Below are 20891 nucleotides of genomic sequence, written 5' to 3' on the forward strand. Positions count from 1 at the left end.
TACGCCCCCACAGAACCATAGAGTTGTACCGCTCGAGAGACCTTCCGGAGGCGCTTGGGACTCAGAGACCATCCGGACGCGCGGGAGCCTGCTCTGCAAACGCGGAGAGAGGCGCAGGTGGCGGTCCTCTGGAGGGAAACCTCTCAGCGCAGATTGGGTCAGGCACGCGCCAGGACAGCCCTCGTAGCTCGTCCCAGAAGCCCGCGCGCCGCCGGGGTCCTAACAGGCAGCGCTACCTTCCGCCGCACGTGTGTTCAGCGCCATGCCCAAATCCAAACGCGACAAGAAAGGTGGGCCAAGGGGATGTTGGGACCGGGTGGGCAGTTCCACGGGCTGGATGCCAGCAGCAGTGGGGGCTTCGGGACGGCGCGGGTGGGGAGAGCGGAAGGAAGGGGACACCGAGACATCCGCAAGGAGCTCCGCGGGTGCCTCCGAACTGGGAAGGAGACCTCGGGGCGGCGGGAGCATCGAACGGGGTTGGAGCCTGTCGGGTCAAGGACTTGTCGGAGACTGTTTTGCCTGTTCCAGGGCTAACTAGGTCAGAAAACAGCTTCTGAAAACCCAGGCGGTGCCCAGGCTCTCCTATGCTCATCTTTCCCACTTCAGCCCGTGCCCACCTCCGCTCTCTGCCCTCCCGTCACCCTGGCCGCCTTTACCTTCCTTCAGCACAGACCTATTCCTTTCCTCTCCCTTGTACCTGACTTGCTTATGTCCCGTTATTCATATTACTGGCTGTTTCTCAGTTGTCACCTTCTAAAAGATCATTCGTGACTACTATTACTATGGTGCCTTGCCTCTCATTCATTCAACAAACATATGAGAGCCTAGCACGCATCTGTCACTTTCTAGGCATTAAGGTATACAGCAGTAGACCTAGTCCTTATCAAGCTTAACATTTTACTAAGGCTAAACGTGTCAAAAATTGAATAAATTTACCAGACAGTAATGATGCCCACAAAGAAAAAGTGGAGTAAAAAGGAGGTGACAGTGATAGTGTTTTGTTTCGTGTGTCAGGGAAGACCCCTCTAATGAGGTGACAAATGAACAGAGACCTGAAAAAAGGAGCTGAGCAACCCAAGGGGTTGTCTGAGAGAATGGTGTTTCAAGTAGACGGAGCAGAAAGTACAGTCCCTGAAACGGGAACATGCTTGGCATGTTCCGGAGTGTGGCTGGAACAGAGTGAACAAGAGTGGGAGATGACAGGGGAGCAGAGTGGTCAGGGCTTTATAAGCCCTTGTGAGGAATTGCCTTCACACCTGGGTGAAATGGGGAGCCACTGGAGGGCCTTGAGGAGAAGAATGATATGATTTAGCTTTAGTATTAAAGGATCTTTCTGGTCCTTTGTTGAGGATAAGCTGGGGGGAGGGAAGATGGGGAGCAGAGGGCAAGGGTGGAAGCAAGAGATCAGCGTTAATCCAAGAGAAGATGATGATGGCTTGGGCCAAAGTTTGCTGCGGTGGATACAAAGAGAAATGGCCAGCTGTATTTTGTGGCCCCTCCCTTGCTGCACTGGCCACTGACTGGTGTGGTTGCCTTTCTCTGTGTGTGCCTTGTGAAGAAGCTATGTCTCTACTTTGGAGTACCAGGCAGGTTGACTCCAATAAGAGGCAGACCATTCCTGGAGGCACCCAGGGCTTTGCAGTTGTGGGACAATTTGATTTTGTGGAGGGGCCACTGGTCAGATCTGGCAAACGCCACACTCTCTGGGTGAGGGCTGATTGGGCCTCAGCTGTTGTTACAGTAGCATTGTCAGCCCCAGTGCCCCAAGGAGGCATGGCTGCATCTGTGGATCCAGATTGCCAGACTGAAGTGTAGAGATGGAGCAGAGCACATGCAGTCCCCAGACCCTTGTCATTCCCCAGCGTAGACCAGGTACAGATGGTCTGTGGGCACCGTGGCCAAGAGCAGAAGAGGTGTGCCAGGGAAGCAGGGGTGAGCCCCACCCCCATGCTGTGTTACAGATTTGTGGGTGATCCGAAGAGGGGCTGAGTCTGTCCAAGTAACTGGAAATATACCAAGGGATCTCCAGACCCAGGATCACTGAAGAGGAGGCACTCCACGGGTCTTGGGAACAGCCATTCATGCCAGAAATGATGATATCAGCCGAAGGCCTTATTGCCTTGCCTCAGATGCTTGGCCCAGCTAAGCCACCTCTTGGCTAAGCTACAAAGGGGAGAAGAAAATGAGTCTCCTGAGCCATCCAGATTTGTCTCTCATCAGCTTTTTTTTCCCTCTTTTGTATTAGTTTCCTTAACCAAAACTGCCAAGAAAGGCTTGGAACTGAAACAGAACCTGATAGAAGAGGTGAGGTTCTTTTGTCCGTTTTATTTTTCCAGAGCTTGTGTTTGGTGTTCAGCAGTGGGTGTGGAACTGTTGGCCAGGGGAACATACTGTTAAAAAAAATACCAAACTGCTGGTCCCACCTGTATTCCTGCAGCAGCAGCAGCAATAATGCCAAATGGTAATGGTTTCTAGCTTTGATTGTGTTCTTACTGTGTGGTCTGCCTTGCGCCAAGGGTTTTGTATGTATTATTTCACGCTATTCTCATGACATCCTCAGATACTAGACGTTATCTCTGTTTTATGGTTGGGGTGAATGAAGTTTACAGAGGTTAGTGTGTCAAATGTCAACAAGCTAAAGAGTTACCAGGTATGGATAACTGCACAGCTGTACTCCTCACCAACCCACTGTCTCCACTGCTTCTGACCTGCCAGCCCTGGACTGCAGGCTTAGCAGGAGCAGAGTCTTCTAGACAAAGATCCTGTTTCCTTGGGACCATCTCCTGATGACTGTGGCATAAACAGAGCAGTACCTGTGAGCTCCCTTATATCCTAAGTAAATCTTAAGGCTCTGTGTATTTCCATTTACTAGGAGCTTTCCTAGTATGGATGTATTTCTAGGCCGTTAATAGTTAATGGACAAAGTAGAGAAGTGATTCATGCCACCAGTGGCTACAGGTTAGTCAGAGCCTGGGAAAGGGCATATGATCTTGAACCATAGCTCAGCTGCCCCCGCAGGTGAGGTCACATTTGCTTTGCCTTGGGGGGAGCCCCTGCAGGTAGTGATCCTGGTTTTGTTAATGGAGGTGACGAGGAGACCACCAGATCAGAGGCCTCCAGGTCTAAACTTCCACAGTTCTAAGGGACCTTGAGCAGATTCTTTCCCTCTGAGGCCAGAGTACTGCCCAACCCATGCTGCCCCTTGAACTCCAGAGCCCCATGAATTGTCCCACAGCTTCGGAAATGTGTGGACACGTACAAGTATCTCTTCATCTTCTCCGTGGCCAACATGAGGAACAGCAAGCTGAAGGACATCCGGAACGCCTGGAAGCACAGCCGGTGAGCAGACGGTGGGGAGAGGGCAAGTGCTGCAGTCAAAGCACGGGGCAGTTGTGACCCTCAGGTACCTGAATCACAGGTGGAGCCTCAGCAAGGACAGAAAGGGTGCTTCATCGCTGTTAAAGCTGATCGGGCACAGAGCCCCTGGAGGGGCAGGGAGTGTTTGAGCAGTGACCCTTTGGGAGAAGTGGCTCCTTTAACCCTGGGATCTGGTCCTTTTAGGAGCATCACCTCAGTTTTCGAACATCACTGTGAAGAGTAGGGCACAGTGACCTGAGGGCAGGCAGCATGGGCTAGGTGGCTGCCGTTAGGACAGTTGCAGGTGGTGGCTCCAGCTGTCTCTCACTGCAGCAGCAGCTCTGGTTCAGACTCTAAGCATGCCTCTTCATATATCCAGACAGGGGAGGGGACTGCTACACAATACCCACAGTCCGCCGGGACACAGCGTGAGGAATGTCAGTGTGTAGGGACGGGAGATAGTGAAAGGGGCCCTGCTCTACAGGCAGAGTGGACGGGCTATGGGGTAGAAGTGTGACCCTCCTCTGTAACAGTCTGGGCCTTGGCTCACAGGTTCCTGTTGAGGTGGAACTGGTTTGCATTTAGCTCAGGGGTGGGCTGGCAGGACACTTCTTCATGGGCCCCCCATTTTCTTGCAGGATGTTCTTTGGCAAAAACAAGGTGATGATGGTGGCCTTGGGTCGAAGCCCGTCTGACGAGTACAAAGACAACCTGCACCAGGTGAGTCGCAGGCCCTCAGTGGGAGGGGCCAAAGCCAAGCTGCCCTCTCTCTTGCTCTCAGGTGACAGACACCTGGCCTGGCCCAGGGAGAACAAGGCCTAGCTTAAAGCTCTGTGTCTTCCCTTAACCTCCAGACCCAGGGAGCAGCACCCCCACCCTACCTATGACAACCAAAAATGTCTCCAGATGTCCCCTGGGGGCAAAATTGTCTCCAGTTGAGAACCACTGGCCTGTGACCAAACCAGCCTCACTTTTGTTTGATAGGTCAGCAAGAAGCTGAGAGGTGAAGTTGGTCTCCTTTTCACCAATCGCACTAAGGAGGAAGTGAATGAGTAAGTGTTTCTGAGGGACAGTGGGGCAGAGAAAGGTTGGGGAGGATTAGGGGGAGCAATGATTAGGGACTAGGTGCACTGTGGAGGCATCAAGTATGAGCTAGCTCTTGGAGCCCTGGTACCGAGACTAGTGGGTTCTGACCAGAGCCGTCTTTATTCTGTCAGCACAGAGCTCTCAGCTGGCTGCCTCCGGCGGGTGCCTCAGTCAGGAAAAGGGATGGTGGTGGGCAAAGATCTTTTCCAGGCCAGCAGCTGAGACAGACGGGGCGGGAAGGGAGACCTAGGGCCACAGTGCACTTGTGGGGGAGCCTCACTTCAGGTGGGCTGATGGTCCAGTCAGGAATCTCACCTCCTACCACTTCTCCGTCCCCTCAGGTGGTTCACTAAATTCACAGAAATGGACTACGCCCGAGCTGGTAACAAAGCAATGTTCACAGTGAGCCTGGATCCCGGGCCGCTGGAGCAGTTCCCCCACTCCATGGAGCCGCAGCTGAGGCAGCTGGGGCTGCCCACTGCCCTCAAGAAAGGTAAGGGGAGTGGGGGAATCCTGGAGCTAGCAGGTAGAGGCAAAACCTGGAGACTTAGAGCAGAAAGCCCAGGCTTTCAAGCCCAACAGCCCCATTTTTCCATTTCTGCTGAGCAAATTATTTCCAAGGCCTCCATCTTCTCACATAAAAAGGGGGACAGGGTGCCCGGCTCATGTTTAGGGTGGAAGTGGAAAGTAACTTAGAGCCAGAATGCAGCACTTAGGGCCTTCTAAGGAGGCAGCCACTGACCCTATATGTGCTGGTGTTGTGGGAGCACAAGTGGCCGACCAGATTCTGTCCACCTTGGGGCAGGGGCACAAAGTGCTATGCAGGCCTCTGTGCCAGGCGTGACTGCTGGGGGCCACCCTCTCCTGCAGGTGTGGTGACCCTGCTGTCCGACTACGAGGTGTGCAAGGAGGGCGATGTGCTGACCCCGGAGCAGGCCCGCATCCTGGTGAGTCTGACCAGTGAGGGCTCCATCTCAGTTGGGGCTGTGGCAGGAGGGACTGCTGCTTAGCTCTGCTGAAAGCATTCACTCAGGCTTTTGATGACACTTGTTTCCTCTCATCTCCTGGTTCTCATCTCTTGCAGAAGCTTTTTGGGTATGAGATGGCTGAATTCAAGGTAACCATCAAATACGTGTGGGATGCACAGTCCAGAAGGTTTGAACAGATGGGCGACAGCTTGCCAGAGAGCGCATCTGAGTCAGCAGAGGAGTCCGAGGAAGACGACGATGACTGACTGGGGCGCTCGGGATGGAGGCCTCTGGCAAGCCCCAGGTCTCCCCTTGGCGGGACCAGCAGGACTGCTGCTTCCCCACTTGAGGGAGCAGCTATTTGTTTTGCTACAGGTGAAGACAAGGGAGGATCAAAGAGACTTTCTATAAAGAATAAAGGTTCGTCTGCAGGGTTTCTCTCTGTGGACAGCAAAAGGAACCTTTTTTAGGAAAAGGAGGCTTGGGATTTGTGCTTTTGTCTGGATTCCCAGGATTCCCTTTGTTCGCTTCATGAGCTGGCATCCAGCACTGGGCCACTGCTTGACCACCGTGGCCTGAGCAGCAAAGCTCTGAGAGCAACCACTGAGGCTGGGGGTTCTCTTCCAGAGCTGGGAACTTTTTGCTTAAACAGGGATTTTATGAGGAAAACAGACACCCTCGCTCTTCCCTCCCCCCCTCCCCCCCAAAAAAAAACCAAGCAGAAGACAGGAGGTTTGAGCAGAGCCAAGAGAAAAGTCACTACTGGAGCTGAGAGCCAGGAACATTCACTGATACTCTCCACGGCCTCCTGGGGGGCCTCACTCTTCCCCTTGGTGGTGACTCTTAACGGTAGGCTTCTGCCCAGGTTGTTCCATTTCTAAGTATTGAGGGCATTTCTGAATCTGAGAAAGCCAACTTCAGTGTGTAGCCCTTTGTTTCTCTGTCAGGCATAGAAAAGGGAGAGCTGCCACCAGCCCCACTGCTGAGGTCAAGCTGGGGAGTCCCCTGCGAGGTAGTGTGCCCGTGAGGCCCTCCCACTGACTGGTCTCTTAAGACTCCGATCCATACTCCTGCCCTCCTCTCACCAAACCCATAGCAAAGATAGGAAACAGGCAGCCGAAGAAACACGTACCAGGTTCGCTCCAGGCCTGGCCTACAACCAGGCCAGTGCCTGCTTTATTCAGATAGGAAGTGCCCAGGTAGGGCTCAGCCCCAGCCTTTCCACACTGTGAGGGAACATTGCAAGAATACGGAAAAATAAAGTTTGTGAACGAGGGTGATGAGGAAAGGACAAGCTAAAGCAGTTAAGGCAAAAATGGCTGGGGTACGAGAATGAAAGAGGTCACCCAAGGGAAGGTCCCTCTGCCACTTCAGGTCTAGATCCAGAAAAAATAGTTGGGACATTCATGGGCAACAAGGTGCCAGGCTTGGTCAAAAGCGTCCACGACGGCAGGCTCCAGGGGCCCTTCCACAGTAGCCGCCAAGTTCTGCTGCAGCTGCTCCAGACTGGACATTCCCAGGATGACCGCATCCCCACGGGCACCCTGCGAGGGGAGACAGCCAGACATCACACTTTTACTGCAAGGTGACCCCAGGTACACACCCAGCCCCAGCCTGCCAAGGCTTCACTCCTAGTTATTTATGTCTTATATTCAAGGTAGCATTTCTGTTCCTTCAGACCATGTACCTGTTTGGCTCTAGAGCCCCGTGGCCACACCGTCTCACCATCAGACAGACCTGCAGTCAAAGCCACTCATTTCTGCCACTCAGCAGCTGGGTTAACCTGGCTCAGTTACCTGATCTCTAAGTCTCACACATCCTCCACGTTGCAGGGTGGTTGTGAGAACTGCAAATTTCATAAGGCAGTTTGCAGTGGGCAAGGCATGTAACAGGTACGCCATAAAGTGAAGCCATTACCGTATATCCCCCAAGCTGGAAACATGGGACAACAGAGAGGGAAACTCCCTAAGGACCCACAAGGTAGTTGGATTCTACCTCCAGAGTAGGCAGCTAGGGGATGGAATAAATGCTAATGGTTAAAAACTGAAGGTTTCAGGGTCAAACTTATGTTCATTTCATACCACAGGTAGCATGTATCCTTAGTGAAGGGAAAGCATCTTTGAGCCAGTTTTTCCAGATGTAAGATTAAGATGTTAGCTGCTGCCAAGAGGGCTGCTGATTCATGGCAACCCCATGCACAACTGAACGGAACTGTGCAGTCCTGCCCGTCCCCACGATCCACTGAGGATCAGACCTTTGCGATCCACAGCTTTTCACTGGCTGATTGTGGGAAGGGGATTGCCAGGCCTTCCTAGTCCAACTTAGTCTGGAAGTTCCACTGAAACCTGTTCAGCATCATAGAAACACACTAGCCTCCGCTGACACTGGTTGTGGCTACGTACAAGGTGCACGGCTGGAAATCAAACCTGGGTCTCCCACACGGAAGGCGAGAATTCTACCGCTGAACTACCGCTGCCCTCTAATCATAGTAGAGCCACTGTAAGAAACAGTGTTTGCAACCCAGAATTTAAGTAAGAACAACAGGATTCCCACACCAAAGGGCTGGGCCACTGGAAATTTCAGAAGAAAAGGAAAAGGAGTGGTCCTAGAGATCACCAACTAATCCTGTACCCTCTTTCTCTCCTCTTCCAGAGGCTAAATATCCAGGAGATAGTTGGCTTACCTGAAGCTGGGAGTGGTGGTACATCCACCGCAGGGCGGCCGAGGTCATGCTGGGGGCACTGAGGCCATAAGCAGCTTGCAGGGCCTTCTCTACCAGGGCAATGGCCTTGAAGTGGTTCTCCTTCCAGAAGCTGGGCAGGTGGGGAGGGCGGAGCAGAAGCAGTACCATGGGGGTCACCAAGGTGGCCAGCCTAGACAGCCACCTCAACCCCAAACCCTCTAGCACTGAAGAGACCATTATCTCTATGCTACATTACTGAGTTGCAGAATACACGTACTTTTTTGAGCCTCACATCAAAACACTTCCAGGCTGGAAGACGGTGGTGCTATAGGTGAGACCCCTCGGGTTTAACATGCTCACCAGATGTTAGCAGCACAACCCCCACATCAGACCCTGGAGCAGCTTCAGCATCACACCTGTCCTCTGGGTCACAGAAGGGACCCTATGACTGAGCTCTGTGGCCTTGGCTGATCCACCTGCCCTCCCTACCCTCACATTTCTCTCCTAGTGAGGAAAGGAACCACCCTGTGCCAGCCCCAGCAGTGAACACAAAGTGTAAAGGTGACCATGGGCATAGGTGGGCTCCGTGAACTCTGAAGGGCAGACCTGGTGACAGCCAGGTGCGGCCTGGGCCTGGTGGGGCAGTGCGCAGTGCACGGCTCCTTGAGAAGCACTGCTTAGGGTGACGGTTCTGCGACCTGGCCAGGATTATCACAAACCCCTGGGTGTGCCAGATAAGGATTTTTTTTTTAAATTGTGCTTTAAGTGAAAGATTGCAGAACAAATTAGTTTCTCATTAAACAATTAATACACAAATTGTTTTGTGACATTGGCTGCCAACCCCACCCACAATGTATCAGTACTCCCCTTCTTGTCCTCGGGCTCCCCATCTCCATTTGTCCAGTTTTTCTGTCCCTTCCTTCTTTCTTCTCTTTGCTTTTAGGCTGCTGTGCGCATTTAGTCTCATATACATGGTTGAACTACGTGTGTTACTGTTTGTTTTACAGACCTGTCTTATCTTTGGCTGAAGGGTGAACTTCAGGAATGACTTCAGTACTGAGTTAAAAGGGTGTCCCAGAGCCATACTCTCAGGGTTACTCTAGTCCCTGTCAGACCAATAAGTCTGGTCTTTTTTTTATGACTTTGAATTTTGTTCTACATTTTTCTCCTGCTCTGTCCAGGACCCTCTATTGTGATCCCTGTCAGAGCATCGGTGCAGTACCAGATAAGGATTTACGCCACAGCATTGCATACAGGGTGGATCCAAATATTAGACCCTCCATGGCTGAAAAAGTCCTTGGTCATTTCAACAAAACACTGGAGCCTCCTCCATGAAGCTTGGCTTCTTTTGCCCTCCTCCCAAGAGGAGAAAACAAAAAGCAAGGAAGTAAATCACACACATGATACCTAAATGTGGTAAATTAAGAGCAACAAAAGCATCTGCTTCAGAGACACCGCAGTAAAAGCTGAAGGGAAAAGGGCTGTTTCAGTTTAAACTGGTTGCCTCAGGAATGGGACTAGAAAAGGGCTTGCTTTTAACCATGGGCGTGTATTACTTTGATAACATGTTTCAAAATTTAAAGAGTGGAAACAGGAAGGGAAGAATGCAGGTCCCAACAGCTGCTCGACTATGACTTTAGACACTGATGACAAGTTTACCACTGAGTGTACAAAACTTGCACTCATTTTGCCCAGGGGGACAGGCTCAGCTAGTTATGGGACAGAACCAAGCCCCGCTTTCCCTAGTTCCAATGCAAGGTTCCTCCTCCACTCTGGGCAGAGGTTGAGCTCTTCCTCAAGGACACAGGATCCTCACTCCCAATCCAGGCCCGCAGAGACACAGGAGGATACCCAAGACGGGAAGGGGGACTCGATAAATCCAGGGGCCCAGTTGTGACAGCAGGCGAAGCTCCTGGCCGCCAGGAGAGCAGCCCCAGAGGCTCCCTATTTCAGACGAGGGGGACCCACATCACCTCCCCCCAGCTCACCGATTCCTGTAGACCTCAGCCCACTTATTCCCAAAGAAGCGGCCCACGGGCTGTTTCTCGTCCTTGTCCTCGTACTTGTACTTGCCAGTCAGTAGGCCACCTGCAGGAAGGCTACAATCAGTACCCTGGCCAGACTGCTCCCAGACAGGCTGGAGATCCCTGGTGGCCCTGGGCCTGGGGATCATGGGGGACCCAGGAGGGATGGAGAACACAGCCCAGTCTCCTGTCAAACCCCTCCCTCCTCCCAGGTCCTGGGCTGGGTACCCACTGAGTTGCGAAGAGGCAGAGCTGGGGCCAGGAATGCGCTCCCACCCCAGGAGAACCTGTTCCCACAGCACTCATACCAGCCAAAGGGTTGTAGGCATAGAACCTCAATCCAAAATGCCTGAGGCAGGGGAACAGTTCTGTTTCCACCTGCCGGGTGGTGGCGTTGTACATGCCCTGCGGGTAGAGGGGCCAGCAGGTGGGGACGGACAAGTCAAGAGAGAGGCCCAGCTTTACTTTTGTAGAACCCTCAGGTCAGACCCTCCCAGGACCTTAACCACAGGGCATATACTTAGTGGTGGTAGGGACAGTGTGTGCCCAAGGAAAACTGGACTTGGATTGATCATTCTGCCAACCTTGACCAGCCCCAACTATGGGCTGGACACAGGATTTACATCCCTGAGCCAAGAGGACAAGGTCCTTGCCCTGAAAGAGTTTATAGTCAGGCAGGGTATAGTCAGGTATAATCGAGTAAGGTATAACTAGGACAAGAGGCAATTATAATCCACTAGTCAGTTCTGTGACCAGGGCCTGGCACCAAACAGGTTTACAAACACTTGCTGAATGAACAGTCAGGAGGTAAGGGAGACCATGAGATCTCAGGCTCCTCTGGGACTCTCAGGAAACGCTTCCCTGGGGCAGAACCATCTAAGTGAGACCTGAGCACTCTGGCCAGGGAAGCAGGGGGTTAGTGTGTTCCACCTGAAGTGCAGCATGAGGCAGGAAAGGAAATCACCCAGGTGGGCACTGAGGCAGGAAAGGGAGGCGGGGCTGGAGCATGCAGGCGCTTGTCTGCCAGGCTGAGGGGCTCAGACTTTATCCTGAGGGCCACAGAAGCCTCTACAGACTTAAGCAGGGGAGTGGCTGCTATGCAGAGGGCACTGGGTCAGTCAGAGGGGCCAAGAGAACCCCTGGAGGTAAGGCCTCTAGGCCCTGGCCTCACCTGGTACACTGTCGGCAGGATCCAGCCATGGACCTTGCAGAGGGTACAGATTTCAGCCACCTCCCAGGCAGCATAATTGGAGAGGCCAAGCTCCACAAACTTGCCCTGCAGGGGAGGGGCCGTGATCAGAACCCACCACAGCCCAGAAGACCAGGAAGGGGAGAGCCAATGGAGACTGTGGGAATGATGTCTGTGCCAGCTCCACCTGGGACTTCCCTGCGCCTCCACTCTCCTGGGTAGTGAGAGGCCAAGGTGGGGAGAAGCAGACACCCTCCAGAGCTCAGCTGGCTACCCTTACCTCCTGGTGCAGCTGGTGGCAGGCACGCAGAGTCTCTTCCACAGGGGTGCTGTGGTCAGGCAAATGTAGGTAGAAGAGGTCCAGCTGGGTGCACTGCAATCGTTTCAGTGACGTCTCCAGCTGGGACCGGAGACTGTCAGGCTTCAGTGACTTCCCAAAAAATGGATTGGCCTTGGTAGCAATTTTTACTTTGTGGGAAGAAAAACGGAGGTTAGCTCAGGCCAGTTTACCAATCATTGGAGGGAGCTGAGTGTAATGGTCAAGAAACAGAGCCAGGTTCAAATCCCAGCTCCACCATTGCTAGCTGTGTGACCTTGACCAAGTTACTTAACCCCTCTGAATCTCAGCCCCCTCGATTGGAGTAATAATGGCACAAACCTTGTAGGGAGGATGAACCTGTCATCACTATGCTGATGATTTCCTAGGCAGCTGAATGTGCCGGGTAAGGCATTGCACTAGGGGCTGACAGAGGGAGATGCATGGGGACACTTGTTTCCTGTCCTCAAGGACTCATAATCTGTTGGCCACTACACAGTCAAGGTGGCAGAGAAATGTATCAGGTGCTAGAGGAGCCCAGGGCATGGAGGCGTGAGGTCCATATGGGAGTTCAGAGAAGGCTTGCCTTAGATGGTGACCCTAACTCAGAATCTGCAAGTGGAAGTCAGAGGCAGCCAGCTGAAGAAGGGCAGGAAGCACATTCCAGAGTGTGGGGACAGGGGCAAATGCCCAGAGAGGCCAAGCCTGTGATTCCTTGTACCTAGAGCCCAAGGTCCAGGTAAGACACACGGCAAGAGAAGAGGCACAGCCCAGATCCCAAGGGGCCTTGAGTTCACCCCATGGAGCCTGGGCTTCAGAGGGCTGTGGGGCACTAAATGGTCAGCTTTGTGGTTTTAAAAGATGACTCTGGCTGAAGCGTAGACATAGAAACTGAGCATGCCTGGAAGCAAGGAGACCAGTAAGGAGGCTGCGGCAGGAATCCAGAAAGGAGATGCAGAGGCCACAAGGTAGGCCGCTGGGAGGGGAAGGCAGGGAGCAATTAAGAGAAACCTCCCCATGAAGCAAGCCTGTGGTCTGCCATCCAGGTGTGCTTTACACAATTTTCTCACCACTCCCATTAAGAATGCTAGCTAGCTGGACTGATAGGTGAGAGAGAGACTTTTCACACTTGGAAAGTCACTTCAGCAGGCCAAGGGCACTCACTAGACCCCTTGAGACTTGGGAGTAAGCCAGCTTGGGACTCCTTTGGAATTTTTTCACTCCACCACTTCCTCAAAACCACCCCCACCTCCCCACTGCCCAGTGTGAACTTAGCTTCACATCTGGGATCTGACTAGCCCCTAGCCTCAAGAAGGGAAGAGAAAGGGGTTGGAGGATTTTTAAACTATCAGAAATAAAATCGGGAGTTCCCACTGAGAGGCAGCCAGATGATCTAGAAAAAAGGCAGCGCTGAGACACGCTCACAGTTCCGTTTTATTGCAGATCTACCAGGCTGTCAATCAGGAGAAACCCAGCAAGGCTCCACCGGAGGGAGAGAAGAAAGAGCCTCAGCGTGGAAGGAGGAAACTGTGTTAACACTCATAACAACAAGGTTGTTGTCGTTAGCTGCCATTGAGTCAGCCAGCCACCAACTCAAGGCAACTCAGTGAACGACAGAGTGAAACACTGCTTGCTCCTGTACCATCCCCACCTTCAGTTGTGGATGGACCATTTGTGATCCATAGGGTTTTACTGGCTGATTTTCTAAAGTCGATCGCCAGGCCATTCTTCCTAGTCCATCTTAGTCTGGAAGCTCTGCTGAAACCTGTTCAGCATCATAACAACAGGCAACACTCCGCTGACAGACAAGTAGTAGCTATGAGACGGGCAAGAGATCAGGCTGGCTATAATTAAAAGGCCTCTGATTCAGTATTCTTGGAATCTGAACCTAAGTGCAGACCACCGTATAACTTTTACTGCTGGCACTCGCGGACTACTTGTGACTAACACACTAGGTGCTTATACAAAATAAGGGGCCACATTTCCCATCCCTACATGCTTGACCAGCTATAAATTCCTGATAACCCTCCTGAGTTGTTTTTCAAGTCCCCCACCAGGTGCAGAGCATACTCAGTAAATGTCAAGTTAACCTATGAATGACCTTCCACATGAGATAATCATGAACAAAGATCCCTTGCCGGGACTCGAGCCAGGATCCAGTGACATCGCTCATGCGCAACATCCCAGAATAAGTCCTGTTCGACATCCCAGCAGCCTCTGTGAGGAAATCCATCTTAGTTCCATCAGCAGACTCCATCTTAGTTCCAGCAACCTCTGTGAGGAAATCCATCTTGAATTCCAACTGCCTGTGCACTTGATTTTCATAACCCCTCCTCTTCTCCTGAAAATCTCCACTCACCTAATGAATAAAGATAATGCCTTTTTATAAGCCCTAAGAAATCCTTCATTCAGAGAAAGACTGGAGGCTAGTGTAGGTGAAAACCCCTCTCTATCTCTCTCTTGCAAGCCTTTTCCTAAGAAACCTTTGTTCATGCGGAACCTCTGAACCTCTCCTGGTCATTCTTGGTCAGAAGAAGGTAAGAACCTAGGCAGGGCTTAGTCCCGAGGTGAGAAGCCCTGCCCTGCAACAGCTACACATGAGGTGCATTGGCCAGGAATTAAACTCCAGTCTACTACATGGAAGGCAAGAAGTCTACCGTTGAACCACCAGTGTCCCCAATAACAGCTAACACTTCTGAGCCCTCACTATGTGCCAGCCAGTCACCATCCTGAGCGCTTCCAAGGCCATCAGACTAATGAGGGAGAGTCACCTGCCCCCATCACAAACCTTCCACTTAAGCTGCATCTGCCTACGGGCCACACCTCCAACACCCTTGGCATTTCCCATTGCCTTTGCACACTAATGCGCCTGTCAGGAATACCCTCACTTCTTACATTCCTGGCAAGCTCCTATGGCTTCTTTAAGGTGGAACTCCAATGTTCCCTTTTCAGAGGAGCTTTCTTCAATAGTTCTCTCCCAGGAAGTGCTCCATCTTCTGGGCTCTCCAGCCAACTCTAGAATCTGAGCTTCCCTGCAACAGATTAGTGTCAATTTTCCTGGGATCCCTTCACATCAACAAGCCTCAGACAGACTAACAGAGAGGACAGTTAGACTTTACCTGCTTCCTCGCCTTCTCCCCCGTCAGACTATACCCTCCCTACAGTGCTACTTGGGCTTCCAGGTGCTGCCACCCTAGTGGGGAGGCACTGTCTCCTGAACAGGGCACAAGGAACTATGGGGAGCAAAGTCTGGTGCACAGCAAGGCTGGAAAAGAGTAGATGACCCGCCCATACCAAAGTCTGATCTGGGACAGAAAACGCAGGGTGGGAGGGGCAGTGGGTGGGTGGGCAGGATCCCTGCAGCTCAAGGGTTCCTGCGGGGTGCAGTAGGGCAGGGCTACACAGTTCTAGATTCCAGTGTTTTCAGGGCCCCAGAGATGGGCTGGCTAAATCGTTCCAGGCTAGGCCAGGGTTGGAAATCGCCGCGCGGAGGGTCCTGGGCTACCTTTGCCGGAGGGAAAGGAGAGGATGTGCGCGGCCTTGAGAGGCTTGGGGTTCAAGAGCTGAATAGGGGGAGGTCGGCGCCCGGGCAGGGGGCCGAAGCCAGGCATCCTGGCCGCGCACCGCAGAGTAGGGCAGTGCACGGCGCGCACGGGTCAGCGTCCGGCCGCCCGGCTCCCTCAGGGCAGCTCAGGGGTCCGAGACGGGCCCCAGGCGGTACCTTTGCAGCCGCTATCGCCCAGCCGGAGGCCCAGGCCTCCCAAAATGCTCTCAGACTGGCCGTCGCCGTACGCGAAGGCCGTGTCCACCTCCGTGTGGCCGCGCTCCAAGAAGGCGCGCAAGGCCTCGGCGCTGGCGGGCGCGTCCATGCGGCGCCCCATCTCCATGGCGCCCAGCACCGTGGCCGGCCGGGCAGGGACGCCCGAGGCGCCCCGCGTCTCCGACAGCATCCGAGACATGACGACGGCGCCTGCAGTCGCAAGCCCCGAGAGCCCTGGCGTCGCTTGCAGCCCTCGGAACACGAAGTCCCCAGCGCACCGCGGCTGCGCCTTAATAACCCCGCCTCAGACCCCGCCCACCGCGGCCTTGGCCAGAGCGATCCCGCTCACCACCACGCAACCAACTGTGGGGGAGTCTCGGGGACTGTCTGCATGTCGCCGCGTGAGGGCGGAGCGGCAGTGACCCAGGCCTTGGCCACGATCCCGGATGCATGAGCTAGGTCCTAGAGTTGCGAGAGAAACAAGACAGGCGGCCAGGACTCGAGGGGCTTCCTTGCCAGGTCCCCTACCTACCTCCCTCTGTCACCCCTGAACTGTCCCGGGATCCCTGTCCCCTCCTGGAGGGAACTTTCCTAAGTGCTTACCAGAAAAAAAGTTGCCTCTGCGGGGAAGGAAAAAAAAAAAAACAGTTCCGGAGGAGCGGGCTCAGACTCCATGTGTGTCAGGGTACAACTGTGCCCCATAGGATTTTCATCTCAATGGCTGATTTTTAGGAAGCAGTTCACCAGGCCTTTCTTATGAGGCACCTGTGGGTAGACTCCAGTCGTGGCTGCAGGTTCTCTCTCTCCTTTGGCCTTGCCTAAGGCTCCAGACAACATCCCTGGGGAATGACTGAGATCTGTAAAGGACTGAAAGAAAAGAACTATCAGCCTTGAATTCTATACCAAAGTCACAAAATCTTTCAAGCATTAAGCAAAATTAAAAACTGTTCAGAAAAACAAAGGTTGGGAGAATTCCTAGATAGCAAACTTCACTACAGGAAATATTTTAAAAATTTCTCCAGGCAGAAGGAAATTTGGATCCACGCACACAATAAATGAAGCGTGTTGGTTACAGTAAACATGTGACTAAATATAAATGACTGTTCCTCATTTTTAATTGTTTTTAAACATAATTGAGTTTCTTATAAAGTTAAACATACAAAGTTAAACCGTATAACCCAGCAAGCCCATTCCTAGGTAATTACCCAAGTGAAATGAAAACCTGTGTTCACACAGAAACCTATCCACAAGTATATACAATGGCTTTATTTATAAATGCTAAAAACTGGGAACAACCCAAATGTCCCTCAACTGGGGAATGGATAAACCAACTGTGGTACATCCACACAATGGAGTCAACTACTGATACACACAATAACATGGATGAACCTAAAATGTGTGGAAGAAGCCAGACTCAGGATGTTGTTGTTAGGTGCCATCAAGTCGGTTCCGACTCATAGTGACCCCATGCACAACAGAAGGAAACACTGCCCGGTCCTGCGCCATCCTTACAATCATTGTTATGCTTGAGCCCATTGTTGGAGCCACTGTGTCAATCCACCTTATTGAGGGTCTTCCTCTTTTCAGCTGACCCGGTACTCTGCCAAGCATGATGTCCTTCTGCAGGGACTGATCCCTCCTGACAACATGTCCAAAGTATGTAAGATGCAGTCTCGCCATCCTTGCCTCTAAGGAGCATTCTGGCTGTACTTCTTCCAAGACAGATTTGTTCGTTCTTTTGGCAGTCCATGGTATATTCAATATTCTTCGCCAACACCACAATTCAAAGTCGTCAACTCTTCTTCGGTCTTCCTTATTCATTGTCCAGCTTTCGCATGCATATGATGTGATTGAAGATACCATGGCTGGGGTCAGGCGCAGCTTAGTCTTCAGGACGACATCTTTGCTCTTCAACACTTTGAAGAGGTCCTTTGCACCAGATTTACCCAATGTAACGCGTCTTTTGATTTCTTGACTGCTGCTTCCATGGCTGTTGATTGTGGATCCAAGTAAAATGAAATCCTTGACAACATCAATCTTTTCTCCATTTATCATGATGTTGCTCATCGGTCCAGTTGGGAGGATTTTTGTTTTCTTTATGTTGACGTGTAATCCACACTGAAGGCTGTGGTCTTTGATCTTCATTAGTAAGTGCTTCAAGTCCTCTTCACTTTCAGCAAGCAAGGTTGTGTCATCTGCATAGGGCAGATTGATATTGAGTCTTCCTCCAATCCTCATGCCCCGTTCTTCTTCATATAGTCCAGCTTCTCAGATTATTTGTTCAGCATACAGATTAAATAGGTTTGGTGAAAGAATACAACCCTGACACACACCTTTCCTGACTTTAAACCCATCAGTATCCCCTTGTTCTGTCCGAACAACTGCCTCTGGATCTATGGAAAGGTTCCTTGTGAGCACAATTAAGTGTTCTGGAATTCCCATTCTTCGCAGTGTTATCCATAGTTTGTTATGATCCACACAATCGAATGCCTTTGCATAGTCAATAAAACACAGGTAAACATCCTTCTGGTATTCTCTGCTTTCAGCCAGGATCCATCTGACATCAGCAATGATATCCCTGGTTCCACGTCCTCTTCTGAAACCGGCCTGAATTTCTGGCAGTTCCTTGTCGATATACTGGTGCAGCTGTTTTTGAATGATCTTCAGCAAAATTTTGCTTGCGTGTGATATTAATGATATTGTTCTATAATTTCTACATTCGGTTGGATCACCTTTCTTGGGAATAGGCATAAATATGTCTGTCAGTTTGTCGTACTGTGGGGGCTTATGTGTGGCTGTGATGCTGGAAGCTATGCCACCGGTATTCAGATACCAGCAGGGTCACCCACGGAGGCTCAGAATGCTACATACTATATGGCTCAATTTATATGACATTTCTGCAAAGGCAACACTAGAGAGTGAGAAAACAGATTGGTAGTTGCCAGAGGCTGGTAGTGGGAAGGGGGCTGACCACAAAGGGACATGGGAGTTTTGTGGAGTGAAGGAACTGTTTTCTATCTTGATTGTCATGGTGTTTACATGACTGTATACTTACGTTAGAACTTTCAGAACTGAACACTAAAAAGGGTGAACTTTACAATAGGTAAATTCCATATTAATAAAATATTTTTAAAAGATATTGACTGTTTAAAGGAAAAAGATTAACAATGTGTTGTGAGGCTTATAACAAGGATAACCGAACTAAACCCACTGACATCAAGCCGATTCCGACACGTGGTGACCCTATAGGACACGGAGCAGAACTGCCCCATAGCGTTTCCACGGAGTAGCTGGGGGATTCAAAATGCTGATCTTTTGGTTAGCAGCTGAGCTCTTAACCACTGCACCACCAGGGCTCCATAACAAGGATAGAAGCAACATATATGAAAACAATAGTACAAAGGAAATAGGGGGAAGAAATGGTAGTCTATCATTTTAAGGTTCTTACGCTACATGTGAAGTGGTGTAACATTATTTTGAGGTGGACTGTGAGAAGTTAAAACTGTACATTGTAAACCTTAAAGTAGCCACTAAAAAATAAAACAAGGACGTGTGGCTAATAAGGCAACTGCAGGGGTAAAATTAGGAGCCCTGGTGGCACAGTGGTTAAGTGCTGGGCTGCTAACCAAAAGGTCGGCAGTTCAAATCCACCAGCTCTTCCTCAGAAGATGTGGTGGTCTGATTCCATAAAGATTACAGCCTTGGAAACCCTATGTGGCACTTCTACTGTGTCCTATATAGTCACGGTGAGTCAGAATCAACTCAACACCAGCGGGGTAGAGGTAAAATTAATCTTAAAAAATACTCATGCCGAAATAAGGCACGTAAAGATTCAGAAAAGGTGGGGGGACAAAGAACTTCTGATGAGACAAATAGCAAGATGATAGATTTAAGCCCAATCATATCAATAGTTACATTAAATATAAATGATAGAAACACTCTCAAGTAAAAGGCAGATTGTCAGATAGGATTAAGAAATAAAACCCACCTACTCGGTGACTAGGAGCCCTAGTGGCACAGTGGTTAAGAGCTTGGCTGCTAAGCAAAAGGCCAGCAGTTCAAATCTACCAGCCGCTCCTCGGAAACCCTGTGGGGTAGTTCCACTCTGTCTTATAGGGTCGCTATGAGTCAGAATCGACTTCATGGCAATGGGTTTTTTCTTAACGTGGTGAATACCAGAAACCCATTGGAATATATAAGGAGAGATAGGTTTAAAGTAAAAGATATACCTGATAACAGTAATTAAAAGAAAGCTGTAGTGGCTATATTAATAGACATAGTATATTTCAGAACAAAAGAAAAAAATTACCAAAGATAAAGAAGGGTATTTCATAAAGACAAAGAGGTCATTTATTCCGGAGGATATAACAGTCCGAAACGTGTATGCATCTAGTAATAGACCATCAAAATACATGACAAAAACCTGATAGAACTGAAAGAAGAAATAGACAAAATAAGTCACAACTGGAGATCGCAACACTCCTCTCAGTAATTACAGAGCACTAATTAATCATAATTAATAGAACATCAGTAAGTACATAGAAGATCGGACCAATACTATCAGCCAATTTGACATAATTAGCGTTAACAGAATACCCATCAATGGCAGAATATGCTTTCTATTCCAGTGCACATTCACCAAGATAGACCATATTTGGGGTCATAAAACAAGTCTTAATTCATTTCAAAGGATTCAAGTCAGACAAATTATGTTCTGTGATCACAATGGAATTAAGCTTGAAGTGAATAACAGTCCAATATCTGGAAAATTCCCCAAATGTATGGAAATTAAATAACACATTCCTAAATAATCCGTGGATCAAAGCAGAAATCACAAGGGGAATTAGAATATATTTTAAACCAAATATAAATGGAAATGTAGCTAAAACGGTGTTAAGATGAAAATCTGTAGTATTAAGTGAGCATATTATAAAAAGAAGAAATATCCCAGCTAATAATTTTAGCTTCCGCTTTAAAAAACCAGAAAAAGAAGAGCCAGAATAAACCTAAAGTTACCAGAAAGAAGAAAATAAAGATAAAAGCCAAATAAATGCAACAGGAAAAACAAAACATAGGGAAAATCAATAAAACCAAAATCAGGTTCTTTGAAAAGATCAATAAAATTGGTAAACCTCTAGCTAGACTATTCAGAAATAAAGGAGAGAAGACACAAAGTACCTAGATCAGACATGAAAAAAGATATCATTACAAATCTTACAGAATTTAAAAGGACAATGAGGAAATTTTATAAATAATTTTATGTCAATATATTTGGTAAGTCAGATGAAATGGAATAATTCCTCAAAAGACACAGGCTACCTGGAGAGGGCACGTATAATGTTCCAGTTGGAATATATGAGAAATGATATTCCACCTCACAGTTGGCAACAACTGCCAGATGAATGAACAGACTGTGAATGATTCCAGGTCACCTCCCAGACACTGCGGAGCACAGATGAACCTTCCCCACTGAGCCCTGCCCAAACAGCAGATTTGTGGGTGAAATAT

General features: G+C 50.1%; 2 protein-coding genes across 3 annotated transcripts; one reads left to right on the forward strand and one right to left on the reverse strand.

Annotated features, from left to right (window-relative positions):
• The first annotated feature begins 28 nt into the window (after positions 1–28).
• MRTO4 (MRT4 homolog, ribosome maturation factor) lies at positions 29–6134 on the forward strand. The gene is made up of 8 exons (XM_049878116.1): positions 29–290; positions 2246–2304; positions 3236–3339; positions 3996–4077; positions 4342–4409; positions 4785–4936; positions 5314–5390; positions 5528–6134. The coding sequence occupies exons 1-8, from the start codon at positions 263–265 to the stop codon at positions 5675–5677; spliced, it is 720 nt and encodes a 239-aa protein (XP_049734073.1). The 5' UTR covers positions 29–262; the 3' UTR covers positions 5678–6134.
• Positions 6135–6172: 38 nt separating this feature from the next.
• Positions 6173–16191, reverse strand: LOC126072639 (aflatoxin B1 aldehyde reductase member 4). 2 transcript variants are annotated; one of them, XM_049878107.1, is made up of 8 exons: positions 15987–16191; positions 15345–15845; positions 11588–11775; positions 11290–11394; positions 10427–10523; positions 10083–10182; positions 8095–8224; positions 6174–6955 (listed from the first exon to the last, which is right to left on the reverse strand). In XM_049878107.1, the coding sequence occupies exons 2-8, from the start codon at positions 15580–15582 to the stop codon at positions 6788–6790; spliced, it is 1026 nt and encodes a 341-aa protein (XP_049734064.1). In that variant the 5' UTR covers positions 15583–15845; positions 15987–16191; the 3' UTR covers positions 6174–6787. The 2 variants fall into 2 exon arrangements, with proteins under 2 accessions (XP_049734065.1, XP_049734064.1); XM_049878108.1 differs by lacking the exon at positions 15987–16191 and having other exon boundaries at positions 6173–6955; positions 15345–15684.
• Positions 16192–20891: the final 4700 nt, after the last annotated feature.

Source organism: Elephas maximus, chromosome 3 (genome assembly GCF_024166365.1).
Source record: "Elephas maximus indicus isolate mEleMax1 chromosome 3, mEleMax1 primary haplotype, whole genome shotgun sequence".
NCBI classification, from domain to species: domain Eukaryota; kingdom Metazoa; phylum Chordata; class Mammalia; order Proboscidea; family Elephantidae; genus Elephas; species Elephas maximus.